At 43.7% G+C, this 14,531-nt stretch overlaps 1 protein-coding gene across 1 annotated transcript in view; it reads left to right on the forward strand.

Annotated features, from left to right (window-relative positions):
* Positions 1-14,531, forward strand: part of DENND3 (DENN domain containing 3) — a 71,255-nt gene that overhangs the window by 10,525 nt on the left and 46,199 nt on the right. Inside the window, exons 2-5 of the mRNA XM_081951043.1 lie at positions 6,669-6,945; positions 11,346-11,461; positions 12,565-12,701; positions 14,300-14,411. Coding sequence (XP_081807169.1) covers positions 6,669-6,945; positions 11,346-11,461; positions 12,565-12,701; positions 14,300-14,411 — 642 coding nt within the window. The remainder of the gene's footprint in view (positions 1-6,668; positions 6,946-11,345; positions 11,462-12,564; positions 12,702-14,299; positions 14,412-14,531) is intronic.

Raw genomic sequence — 14,531 nt, forward strand, 5'->3', positions numbered from 1 at the left:
TGAGGTTTGAACTGCCAATTGCAGGCAGCCAGCGGTCAGCAGAAGGAGCCTGCATGACTGCACTCTAACCCCTGCGCCTCATACAACAGAAATGTTGGACACAATTGTGGTCGTAAGTCGAGGACTTCCGGTAAAGTGAAAATAGCTGCCCAGGTTTCTCACACCCACTGTAACTTTGCAATATATGAGGTAGGACAAGAGTGACCCTACCTACCAAGGTTGAGACAGTGCCAGGCCTAGCACGGTATAAAGTATGCTTCTTTGCTCAGAATTGGATGATTTATTTCCTTCTGGTTCTGTGGACACTACAACGTATGTTGTAATGCGATGGCACAATCTCTCTCTCTCCCCAGGCTGAGTCATAGGACTATTTCCAATCAGCTTATGGGGAAAAACAGCAGAGAAAATTTCCAAGGGTACTATTCTTCACCCTGCCTTTAAAAAACCAAAAAATCCTTCATTTTTCTCTCGTCTGCGAGCACGTTAACTTTTGTCCAGCTAGTTTGTAAGTTATTTAACCCAATAAACAGCTTAGCATTTAAAAACACGTTGTTTTGTCACGGTTTGCTGAAAAGTGGGAACAGGAATGTAGGAAGTCAGTACCCACCCCTCTCCTGGAAAAATGAAATATCGAATATATTAAAAGGGCAGAATGTTTCACTCTAAAAGGGAGGCAGAAACTCACCCTCCCCCACCTCTGTCAATGGGTCATTAAGGCCTGAGCCAGTCTATTCTACATAACAAAGATCTGCCTCCTTCAGGTGGAGCCGTAGGAGGAATTGCCTAAAGCTTTTTCATTGCATCATCACCCAGCAAGAGTCAACCAAGCTTGGGACTCAGGATGGGATGGCGAACCTTTTCAGCACAAAAAGGGAGTGCTTGCGCTTGTCTGGGATGCGACCCAGAAGAGGAGCTGCCCAGGGGGCATGCGCGCCCCGGGAAATGCACTTCCAGTTTCCAGTGGGCACATGTGTGCCGGCCAGTTAGACCTCCGGTTACTGGCGCGCATGAGCACACGACTATCCGCTGGTCAGCAAGCATGCCCACTCCGGAAAATGGAAGGCCAGCTCTTCCAGCTTCTGGCACTGCCACATAAACGAAGTCCAGCTGATTGCGCCCCAGAAAACCGGAAGAGGAACGGGGGATGCCGAGCATGCCAGGCAACATGGCTCCATGTGCCACTTTGGGCATGCATGTCATAGGTTCAACATCATGGGCCTTACACAGTTGCCCCTGCATGGCCCCACATGGGAATCTGACAACCAATCAGAAAACAAGCTCAACTTCAAAAGCCCAACAGAGGGTATAAAGCCCAGGCAACTCTCAGCATCTCTGCCCTTTTTCCATCTTCACCCAACATCTTCAAGCCGTGTGATCCTGTCCACCATCAGTAAACCTTCTTTCCAGTGTTTTTCCCCCAGTTGGAACTGAACCCAGGTGGACATTTCTTCCAACAGAAGAAAGCATACATTTCTGGAAACATGTTTAAATAGGTTCCCCCTTGTGCACGCATGTACGTGCACAGCTACCTACCCACAGTGTGTTGTATTGTGATGTTATTGTGTGATTTTCACATTATAGAGGAGGGCCTCTAACCTTAGCAACTTTCAGAGTTGTGGACTTCAGCTCCCAGAATTCCCCAGCCAGCCATGCTGGGGGAAAGTCCAAAAGTCTTAAAGTTGCCATCGTTGGACACTTCTGCTATAAAGTTGGAAGTTGGACACTTCTGCTATAACAGCTTGCCTCCAGAAGTTGTGAATGCCCCAACACTGGAAGTCTTTAAGAAGATGTTGGATAGCCATTTGTCTGAAACGGTATAGGGTTTCCTGCCTAGGCAGGGGGTTGGACTAGAAGACCTCCAAGGGTCCTTCCAACTCTGCTATTGTATTGTATTGTATTGTATTAAAGTGTGAAGCTGGAGGTCTGAAGTTCCTCCCCCAGAACTCTTTGGATTGTCACAGCCTGACACCCCCACCCCCACCCCTGCTTGGGGTAGTAATGTAGTTTTCTCTGTGGCCACCATTTATCTTCCAGCTAAGGTAAAGGTAAAGGTTCCCCTTGCACATATGTGCTAGTCGTTCCCGACTCTGGGGGGTGGTGCTCACCTCCGTTTCAAAGCCAAAGAGCCAGCGCTGTCCGAAGACGTCTCCGTGGTCATGTGGCCACCATGACTAAACACCAAAGGCGCATGGAGCGCTGTTACCTTCCCACCAAAGTAGTTCTTATTTTTCTACTTGCATTTTTAACGTGCTTTTGAACTGCTAGGTTGGCAGAAACTGGGACAAGTCACGGGAGCTCACTCCATTAGGCAGTGCTAGGGGTTCGAACTGCCAACCTTTCTGATCGACAAGCTCAGCGTCCTAACCACTGAGCCACCGTGTCCCTCCATCTTCCAGCTAGTGATTCTCAACACTTATTCCTGGTGATAAGAGGGATGGGGGCTTGCATCCATTCTGGCAGTTAATAAGAAAAAGTGAAAAAAAAATTGAAATAATTTCTAGAATATTAGCTCTTGGTCATAAAGCATTGCGATTTCAGGTCCCAGGCATTCCTTAAGAGAGAAACAAAATCGAGCATTCTTTATTTAAAAAAAAAAAGCCGAACTGTAATAACATTTAAAAACCTTTGATATTGAATGTCCACATACAGAACTGCTCAACTGAAGGGTAAACAAAAGCTTCAAAAGAAAACATAATTGCTGTAAGATGTTGCCGATGCGTTAAAAACAAACAAATAAATGAAAACTTGCTGGAAAGACATTAGAGCTGGATTTTTTTTTTTAAAAAAAAAATCTCATTGAAAATTGTAGAGCAAACCAGTTTCAGATTTAACAGATCAGCAAAGTTGGAAGGGACCTTATAGATCATCTAGTCAAACCCCCCACTCAAGCAGGAGACCCTACATAAGTGATTTGCTAACCTTTTTGTCGTCATGTGCCGAAAGCCCGTGCATGCATAAAACAGCCCCCCCGCGTGCCTATGCCCATAATGCAACGCCTGCCCAACACCCCCACCCCGTGTCCCCCGCACCCCCACGCATGTACATGCCTCTCCCACGGCCCGTTTTGGGCTTAGCAGCCTCCTGTGAAGAAAACTGCTCCCCTGTACCCACAGAGCGGCCTCCGCGTGCCACAGGTTTGCCATCACGGCCCTACACCATTTCTAAGTCCAATCTCTTCTTGAATCTAAAGTTTCAATCTAAAGTGAGAACCGATTGTAGGTGTGGTGCCCTTTTTACAAACGCCCGTGAATTTTTGTTTGCATGCAAATTAACAAATCAGATGTGCGATGACATCAATTGTTTGCTATTGTTTATGTTTTCTCTGCCCGGTTCTGGAATACTGCCGCATTCTTGGAAAAGAAGATTATACTGATGGTTAACACTTTGCTTTGTGCATTTTGGTGACGGTTTACAACTTGACGGGCAAAGTCTTGATATATAAGTATGGACCGTACGTACAGTTTTGGAGGGCTTACAAAGTCAAGAGAAATCACAGAGCTAGTTTGGTGTAGTGGTGAAGGTGCTGAACTTCGAAACTTTAACTTTTTTAAACTTTTATTTGATTTCTAGATAGAAACAAGAGGCTGCGAGTTCTAGTCCTCCCTTATGGATAAGTACCTAAACTGGGCCGGCCATTTGCTTTCAGCCCAACCACCTCACAGAGCTGGGGGTATATGGTGGGGGAAATGGGAGATAGAATAGAAAACAGAATATAAAATAGAATGGAATGGAATAGAATAGAATAGGTCTGGAAGGGACTTTGGAGGTCTTCTAGTCCAACCCCCTGCTTTAGTAGGAGACCCTATACCATTTCAGATAAGTGGCTGTCCAGTTTCTTCTTAAAAACCTCCAGTGATGAAGCACCCACAACTTCTGAAGATAAGCCGTTCTACTTAGATAGATAGATGATAGATAGATAGATAGATAGATAGATAGATAGATGATAGATAGATTGATAGATAGATAGATGATAGATAGATAGATGATGGAAGATAGATGATGATAGATAGATAGATAGATAGATGATAGATAGATAGATAGATAGATAGATGATGATAGATAGATAGATAGATGATAGATTGATAGATAGATGATAGATAGATAGATAGATAGATAGATAGATAGATAGATGATAGATAGATAGATAGATAGATGATAGATAGATAGATAGATAGATAGATAGATAGATAGATAGATAGATAGATGATAGATACAATACAATAGCAGAGTTGGAAGGGACCTTGGAAGTCTTCTAGTCCAACCCCCTGCCTAGGCAGGAAACCCTATACCGTTTTAGATATCGCCAGACCCTGGGTCAGCCCTGCTGCGTGAGGCTTTAAGAGATGGAAACTTCTATCAGCCAAGAAACACCATTAAGCAGAAAAGCAGCCCCAGCGTATTCCTGCCTGATAATTCTCACCAAATGATAACCATGGCAACCTAGAGTCGGATGGGGTTAGAAATAGGCGATCGGTTCACTCCGATTAATTGCATTGGATTCCGTCCTCTCCATTCAAGCTCTTCGGACTTTACAGAGGAATCGTTTGATACAGAATAGAATAGAATAATAGAGTTGGAAGGGACCTTGGAGGTCTTCTAGTCCAACCCCCTGCCTAGGCAGGAAACCCTACCATTCCAGACAAATGGCTATCCAACATCATCTTAAAGACTTCCAGTGTTGGGGCATTCACAACTTCTGGAGGGAAGCTGTTCCACTGATTAATTGTTCTCACTGTCAGGAAATTTCTCCTCAGTTGCTTCTCTCCTTGATTAGTTTCCACCCATTGCTTCTTGTTCTACCCTCAGGTGCCTTGGAGAATAGTTTGACTCCCTCTTCTTTGTGGCAACCCCTGAGATATTGGAACACTCCCATCATGTCTCCCCACTTGTTAATTGTCCTCACTGTTAAGTTTCTCCTTACTGCAAAATTAAGAGGTAATTAAGAAGATATTAGATTGTGCAGAGAGACTTACATTGAAATTTCAAACAGAAAGAAGACACAGAATATGAACTTACACGGAACTTATTTTACCAGTGGTTGGAAAAAAGGGATGGGGCGTAACAATGGAATCTGTTAAGTAATTGTTAAGCAGTTTAAATACCCAGGCAACACAATGTCTATTAAGCATTAAGAAATGTAGTAAATAGAAATAAAATTTATTTTGAAAAAGAAATTTCTCAATTCCAGGTTGCTTCTCTCCTTGATTAGTTTCCACCATCATTCTTGTCCTGCCCTCTGGTACTTTGGGAATTAAGTTGACCTCCTCTTCTTTGTTACATACATACATTACAGACACCACACTGAGTTGTAGAATAAAAGTGAACTATCAATCTAATAGGAAATTAAATAATAATAGGTTCAGGGTTTTAATTAATTAATATAGACAGAAGCATAAATAATTTTACAATGGTCATATCTTGGTTTTAGGGGTTATGCCATAGCTTTTATTGGTTTCCAATCTAAAGGTATCTTCAGTATTTAGCCATCATCAGAGAACCTGTGACCCATTAGGCCATCATTTCAGACACCACTTGCACATCCTCTTGTACTCTCTCCGTATGTTCCTCACGCACCCTCCCTGACCTACATGGTACTTGCCCTGTTCACCCCTCTCACCCCTTCCCTAACCCAGTAGCACCCATTTACTTACCTGCTGGCCAAGGACGTCTGACTTCCTGCTGGCTTCCCCATTGACTTTCCTTGTGGGAAGCTAATATTCCTTGTCGGAATGTTAGAAATGATGATCAGGTGACTGCGGGAGCAAAACAGCACCGAAGGGCCACAACTTTGCCAAATTTCAATCCCATGGGAGCCATGGATTCAGGATTTTGGACACATTCCTCAAGTTAGTATATTTGAGGAATGTTGATTTACAATGTGTTGCCCTATGACACACCATTTCACCCGATTGAAAATTAGAAACAAACAATCCTCATCTTCATTTAAAGACCCCATAATCCCTTGCGGGGGAGAGTCTGGGCAACTGAATGGAGCTAGCCGAATGTTTTAATGGCCGGATGCCCTTCCTGTCGCCAATGCGGAGTGTCAGGCCTTCTAGAAAGCCAAAGTCATCCTTTGTCTCTGCATCTCTGCACCTGATCGGAACTGGATGGGTGGAACTGCCAGCATGGCAGTGGGAGATTGGACCACGCGATGGACTTGTGGGTATGTGGGGGCAAGATCTTGAACTTTCAACTGGGTGGGGAAAACCAGGAAGCTTTCAGATTCGGGTTTTCCCAGATGTGCCAACATGGCTCTCTTAATCAATTGGAACTTTTGAGCAATACTTTGCCTTGGACTTTGATTTAATTTTGGATGCTATTTGGAAGCCTGACATGGAGCGTTGTGCAGCAGATATATTCTCAGTGTGCCCAGAGAGAGAGAAATATCTGCTTCTACCTAGGATCGAACTCACAGCCTCCAGATTGTGAGGTGAGGGCTTCACTTCTAGGCCACCACACCACTCCAGAGTTACAAACAAACAATCATACGTGAGAATTTTAGTTGCACATTGATGATATTCAAGGAGGTTTTGGAGAGCTATAAAAAAAAAGCACATGGAAGGAAGAGAGAGCAGCTCAATATTAAAAAAGGTGACTTCACATATTGCCCATCGCAAAATCCATCCCAATTATCTTACTTCTGTTTTATTTTTATTTTTATTTAGCTTGCACAACAAAAGGACGTGAGAACCATCCCACTCGAACCAGAAGTTCTCTCTGTTTTTGTACCTCCGTTTATCAGCAAGGAAGATTTGCAAGCTCTTCCTCTAAATAGCAACGCGCTCAATAAAACCAAACGCCGCTCGTTCCGAAAAAGGAAAGAGAAATTTAAGATGGAGGAGGCCAAGACTGTGAACGTAGCCCCCAAAATACCCGAGGATGAAGACGTCGCTGTCCCCAAAGATGTTGACCTGAATGGACTGCCCCAGCTTTGCTTTCCAGGTTATTTCTCTTTATTTATTAAGATATCTATCTATCTATCTATCTATCTATCTATCTATCTATCTATCTATCTATCTATCTATCATCTATCTATCATCTATCTATCACTTCATTGCAAAGGTGCAGAACGTGTGATTAAAGATTTTGTGTAACTTTGCGTTTTAGTTATCTACTAGCTGATTACCCACCGTTGCCCGGGTGTTGTGGTCCAGCAGGATCCGGTTGAGCTGCTGATGGACTCGGATAGCGAGGAACCATATGAGTCTGCCCTGGACGATGTGGAGGACCCTGTGCAGGGTTCAGAGAGCAGGGACCAGAGAGGCTTGCTGGCCACCAGGAGGCGCCTGAGGCATGGAGCAGTGGGGAGGATCAAAGGAGTTTGTCCCTGATGCTAGATTGAGAAGGGCTGAGAAACGGAAACAGCAACTCCATAGGCAGACTCACAGAAGATGATTAAGCACAGGTGGTTGTGGATTGGCCCCTCCCAAGAGAGTTTATAGGTGAGGCGTTGGGAGGGGACATTTGCAGGAAACAACCGTTCGAATTAGTAGTTAAGAAAATCTATCTCTGTATTCTAGCCGTGTCTGTTTGTTTGGACTATCTGCGTGGCTTCATTTGACTTATCTGGGTTGCTGCAGAGTTAATCTATTGAACGTGAGTTGCCAGGGCCCTCAGCCAAAGGATTCGTTATCTCAGTAATTAAACAGTGGCAAACAGCCAAGCCTGTGTTCTGGTTTATTCACAGGCATAGAGGGTGGTCAGAACACCCGGATATTTAATTATAGGGAGAAAATGTCTGGACCAAATGTAATTTCTAATGTTGGATTTTCCCCCTTATCAGAGGGAGCCTACTTGTGGAGTACTGTGAAGCTGTGCGCTGCACAGTAGAATCCATTTTATGACAGTACAATAGAATCCATTTTAGGGCACAACAAGCTGTATCTTAACAGAACACACACCCCGAGAGGTATTAGGGGTGTCTTACCCCCACAATATTTGTTTCCAGAGAATAAGTTATCTGTGTATAAAAGTTTGGTTGAAATTGCTTGCGGCATTCCATAGTTATGCTGGAACACACACACACACACACACACACACACACGCAATATAGAATATCAGAGAACATTTGCAGCCACAAGTAGTCCTTGACTTGCAACCATAGTTACGACAGGAACGTCTGTCGCTAAACAATGCAATTGTAATTTTATGAACTTTTTGTCACAGTCATTAAGCAATTCACATGGCCATTACGTGAATCTAACTCCCCCCATTGGCCTTGCTTGTCGGAAGCCCTCTGGGAAGGCCACGCATGACAATCACCTGACTCTGGGAAGCTGCAACCATCATAATCATACATGTTGGTTGAAAAGTTCCCCAATTCTTGATTGTGTAACTGTGGGAATGCTGCAGTGCAGATTGTCTGTGCGAGGACGAGTTGTGAGCGGCTTTTTTGGTAACTTCGAAAGATGATTCAACAGATGATCCTCAGTCAACACCGATGAGATTTAGAAGCCTGCACACATCTCAAACTCAGGTTTCTTTTAATCTGGTTTGTTTGTTTGTTTGTTTGTTCCTTCAATTTATACCCTGTGAAATTTTAAATGACTCCTGGTGACTTTCAGCAATATCTAGCCTAAAGGTGTCAAACCCGATTTCCTAGAGGGCCACATCAGGGTTGTGTTTGATCTCGGAGGCCTGGGATGTGGCCATGATGGGTGTGACATGGGACTCATCTCGGGCATCTGTAGTGGCCAACTGCTAAGGCAGGACTTCCCTGAAATCGACCCTCACTCATTATAATCCCCTTCCTTCCTTCCTTCCTTCCTTCCTTCCTTCCTTCCTTCCTTCCTTCCTTCCTTCCTTCCTTCCTTCCTTACCTTCTTTTTCCTTCCCTCTACATTCTCCTTTCTTCTTCCCCTCTTTCCTTATTTTTCCTTCCTCGCTCTCTTCTTTTTCTTTGTCTTTCCTCTTTCCCTTTCTCCTTTCTTGTCCCTTCTTGCATGCTCAAGTGCAAAAGGGGAAACATGTCTCCTTTTGGTTTGTTTTCCATTTGTTTTGTTCTCCATTTGTTTTGATAGAGTCATTTAAATGGAGCTGGGGGGCTGCATGCTGCCCCCCCTCCCTGAGTTCCATTTTTGCCAGCCGAGGCACCGCGGGCCGTTCCTTTGCTGTTTCCAGGCTGATTCCGCAGACCAGATCTAAGCACTCCTTATCTAGAGTGATCTTTCTCAGCTTGAGTGATCATATTGTACAGGGAGAAACAATGATCAACCTCATAGTTTTTGAAGGTCTGGAGGATTTGGGGATATAAAGATCATATGACCACAGTTGAGTCCAAAATTTCTGTTGTTAAGCAAGACATTTGTTCTACAAGGGTTGCCCCATTTCATGACCTTTCACTGAATCATTGCAGGTGTTACGTCAGTAATCTAGTTGTTAAGTGAAACTTGGCTTCCCCAGAAAGTTGTCAGAAAGTTGTAAAAGGTAATCGCATGACCCTGGGACATTGCAACTGTCATAAACATGAGTCAGTTGCCAAGTATCTGAATTTTGATCACATTACTCAGACTTAGAATAACTTTATTGTCATTATGACTGTGACTAATTGGCGTACATTAAAATGAAATTTCATTGCAGACAGCTCTCAAAGGGTCACCACCTCCAATATACACTATATAAACATGACAAAATAAATCCATAGAAATCTATGCATGTACCCACATATATTATTATTGTGGCCCACCAGCAGCCAGCAGAGCTGGCAGCAGATTCGGACAGTGGGGAGGTTGGGAAGGAGCATGGGCCAGTCCTGGAGGCTGGGGAAGGTTTGGACGAGGGCTCCAGGTCGGAGGTAGAGGCGGGGGGCCAAGGTTGTCTGGCAGTTGTCAGCTGCCTTCGGAGCTAAACAGCAGTGAGGCAGAGGAACAGCTGGAGCCTGTTCTTAGTGTGCGCATGCGGAGAGCTGCCAGAAGAAAAGAACAACTCAGAAATCAGGGTTGACTTGGGAGTAAAGTCACAGGTGGAAAGTGATTGGCCCCTCCCATGGGAAATAAAAGAGGAGCGAAAGGGGAGTGGGCTTTTGCAGGAAACCATTCATTCATTCGGTCGTTAGATTAGTTTCAGGAGTGTGAAGATCTGTCCGTGAAAGGAGAATGAAGAGGGAAGGAAAAAGAAGGGAAGGAAGGAAATTATAATTGGTGTGAGGGAGGGTCTCAGGAAAATCCTGCCTTAGTAGTTGGCCACCACAAGTGCCCCCGACACGAGTCCCGTGTCACTCCCACGCCCCCCCAATCAAGTTTGACACCCATGTGCTAGAAATACTTCAAAACCTCATCCCAGAGGGGAGCAACAGAAACAGACCATAAAGTGGGCGTGTGGGGTCTCTAACACTGCTTTGATACCTAAGCACATACAGCTTATAAGCAGCATCCTGAATGACAGGAAGCTGGCTTCCTGTAATCTTCTCCGCTGTCCTGCCCACTCCTTACCATGGGGATGCTGCAACGGTGATGAGAAAAACAGCCAGAAGTCACTATTTTTACTGTTGTAATTTCAAACGGTCACTAAATGAACTGTTTTAAGCCAAGGACAGCCAACACAGTTCTACATAAACAGAGGGATAGAATCAAGATCACGTGAAGTGTTAATACCACTTTATAATGCCTTGGTAAGGCCACCCTTGGAATACTGCATTCAGTTCTGGTCGCCACGATGTAGAAAACATGTGGAGACTCTAGAAAGAGTGCAGAGAAGAGCAACAAAGAGGATTAAGGGACTGGAGGCCAAAACATATGAAGAATGGTTGCAGGAACTGGGTATGTTTAGCTTAAGAGAAAGAAGGACTAGGGGAGACATGATAGCAGTGTTCCAATATCTCAGGGGTTTAGGGGACTGGAGACTAAAACATATGAAGAACAGTTTCAAGAACTGGGTATGTCTAGTTTAATAGAAAGAAGGACTAGGGGAGACAGGATAGCATTCTTCCAGTATCTCAGGGGCTTCCACAAAGAAGAGGGAGTCAAACTATTTTCCAGGGCACCTGAGGGTAGAACAAGAAGCAATGGGTGGAAATTAATCAAGGAGGGAAGCAACTTAGAACTAAGGAGAAACTTCCTGACACAGAACAATGAATCAGTGGAACATCTTGCCTCCAGAAGTTGTGAATGCCCCAACACTGGAAGTCTTTAAGAAGATGTTGGACAGCCATTTGTCTGAAGTGGTGTAGGGTTTCCTGCCTAAGCAGGGGGTTGGACTAGACCACCAAGGTCCCTTCCAACTCTGCTATTGTTTTGTAAATATGTAAATTATGGTCCTTTTACTGATATTCTGCGATATTCCGTGAGACCTGAGCTCTTTTTCTGCAATGTTTTTATTGTTTTTGTTTTATTTTGTTTTTACAGGAGGATTTTATGTCACATGTGAATCCAGAGAGGACCAGTTTCATTTTCTCGTTTTCACGGATGTTTTAGGAAACCGAACTTACGGAGTTGTAGCCCAGTATTATCAGCCTATGCAAGTATGATTTTTTAAAAATTATTTTGACCTTAATCAAAATTTGACCTATTCCAGTGTTGGATCATTGACTAATTTCAGAATGTTTTGACGAAAGATAGTCCCTGACTTACGACCAGCTCCTTAGCAACCATTTGAAGTCACGCCAGACCCCAAAAATGGGACTTAGAACCCAGATTCCAAGCTCCAACATCTTCCCCTGGCCCCCAAAATCATACGACTGTATTTTGTGCGCCCAGCAATTATGTTTGAAACCATTTGCAGTGCCGCGTGTCATGTGATCCCAATTGACAGTATTTTTTACTAGAAACCATTACCGTATTTTTCAGACTATAAGATGCACCGGTGTATAAGACGCACCAAGATTTCAAAGAGGCAAGTAAGAAAAAAAGGTTTTTGTCCTTCCCGGCCCCCAGGAACACTCGGGCAGAAAACGGGCCATTTTTCACAAAAATCGGAGGCATTTTTGCCTTTCCCCAGTCCTGCTGAAGCCTGCAGAGTGCTGCTGGGGGCTGGGGGAAGGCAAAAACGCCTCCATTTTTTGCAAAAATGGGATGCGGGAGTGGAGCATCGGGAAGCCAAAAATGGCTATATTCGGTGTATAAGATGCCCCAACATTTACAAGCTCTTTTGGGGGGGGGGGGAGTTGCATCATATACTCCAAAAATATGGTAGTTACTGCTGGTTTCAATCAAAAACTGCCCCAGAGCAAACAATAGGTGACTGTGGCGTTTGCTTCATGGCTGCTGGCTTAGCTTAATGACTGCTATAAAAAAAGGTTGCAAAATGCAGTCCTGTCACGTGGTGGCTCACTTTACAACCATCCCAACTGTCTCCCTTACGGTCGTAACTCAGGAACTAACTTGATTTTGTGCCTGGAGTCTTTATCTCTTGCTTTGAGATTTTCTTATGTTTGCAACATGATTTTCTGAAAGAGGCTATAACCCTTGATCGTATTTTCTAGTCGTAAAATTCTATCTTTTGATTTGGCTGACTTTGTAATACAGAGTTGTGTAGTTGTGGGTCTTTGTGTGTACGTGAATAACTTTCCCGTCCTTGAAAGACAACTAAGTCACAAGCAGTTGTGCTTTTTTTTCTTTTCTTTAGGAGGGACGTCTTTACAATGGGCAGGCACATTGGGATAAGCTTCAGAGCTCTCGATCTGATGCGTACTTTGTACCATTTGCTGTCTGTGTCATATCCAGGTACCCATATTTCAACGCCTTGAAGGACTGTTTGTCTTGGTAAGGATAAATAATTTGGGTGGCTTTTTTCTTTGTGAGGATAAATAGAGCTGCTGGGATAGAGCCACAATTTTCTTAGCAATTACAAGTAGTCCTTGACTTACAACAGTTCATTTACCAAGCAACCAGACAGCAGTGGCAGGGTTCCAAATAACATCCAAAAGTAAATCAGAGTCCAAGGCAAAGTATTGCTCAAATTTCCAATTTATTAAGAGAGCCATGTTGGCACATCTGGGAAAACCCGAATCTGAAAGCTTCCCGGTTTTCCCCACCCAGTTGAAAGTTCAAGATCTTGCCCCCACACCCACAAGTCCATCCCATGGTCCAATCTCCCACTGCCATGCTAGCAGCTTCCACCCATCCAGTTCCAGTCAGGTGCAAAGACAAAGGATGACCTTGGCTTTCTAGAAAGGATGTTGTTATGGCTACAGAGCATCTAACTCCTACAATCCCCGCTCCCATTTTCCCACAATAGAAAATGCATAGAAAGTGGGGCAGGCCAAAGATCCAAAAGAAAAGATGCCTGCAGGCCTGACAAGCAGCTTGATTGGACCATGTGACTGATTGTTTGGGAAAGGAGGGAAAACTTTTACTTGTAATTAGGGGATACCTGCGAGAACCTTTAGAGTCGGTTTTCACCAGTTTGTGACAGTATGATATGTCCTGTTTTTTGAGGAACCTGCTTGCCTCGGAGTCCTGCTTGCATGTTACTTGGAAACCTGACACCACTTTGAAGTAGCTTCTTAAAGATTTTGATAACAAACGAGGACAGAGCTCTCCTGTTACAAATTTGCAGCTTCTAAATTTTTAAAGCAAGGTGCTGAATTTTATGTCCTACTGAACTCCACTTTAATTTCATATAGTTATAATAAGCTGGCAGGAGCGGAGCTGCAAAACGAGATTAAATTTGCACGAATTGTTTTTTTTTATATATATTTTTATTATTTTTACATTTAAAACAATGCAATACCACGGAGTCGGAGTGACCATACATTCACATTATGTACAGCTAGTTTCAACCATTAACAGTTAATCTACTTAATACATTGTACATCTCAGGGGTTGCCACAAAGAAGAGGGAGTCAAGCTATTCTCCAAGGCACCTGTGGACAGAACAAGAAGCAATGGGTGGAAACTAATCAAGGAGAGAAGCAACTTAGAACTGAGGAGAAACTTCCTGACAGTTAGAACAATTAATCAGTGGAACAGAATTTGCCTCCAGAAGTTGTGAATGCCCCAACACTGGAAGTCTTTAAGAAGATGTTGGATAGCCATTTGTCTGGAACGGTATAGGGTTTCCTGCCTAGGCAGGGGGTTGGACTAGAAGACCTCCAAGGTCCCTTCCAACTCTACTATTGTCTGTCCTTCTGTCCATTTGCACGATTGTATTGTCTGTCCTTCTGTCCATTTGCACGAATTGTTCTGCAAGCTTAATTGGTTTGAAACTTAAGATCCATACTTGAAAAAGGAAAAGCATTAAATTAAAGAGCAATAAGATGGTACATTGTTTGCAGAAGAAGCAAATGTTTGAAAGGCACGAGAATTCTTCTCAACCTCCTACTCACCTTGTACTCACGTTACTTTTTTAAAAATTGCAGTTTGTTGCTACGGCTGAAGCCTTACAAAGAGTCAGAAATCGAGGAACATATAAAAGAATTTGCAGCAAAGTTATCTCTGATACCCAGCCCTCCTCCTGGGCAGCTTCATCTGGTAAATACTTAAAAATATATTATAGTTTATATGACTTCCTGTGCTTTAGTGCAAACAAGGAGTAGTGTTTGAGAAGAGAACGGTGAGGATTTCCTTCTTGACTTTTTGTAAGCCCAACAG

Source organism: Natrix helvetica (assembly GCF_964273705.1).
Source record: "Natrix helvetica genome assembly, chromosome: 4".
Lineage (NCBI taxonomy): Eukaryota > Metazoa > Chordata > Lepidosauria > Squamata > Natricidae > Natrix > Natrix helvetica.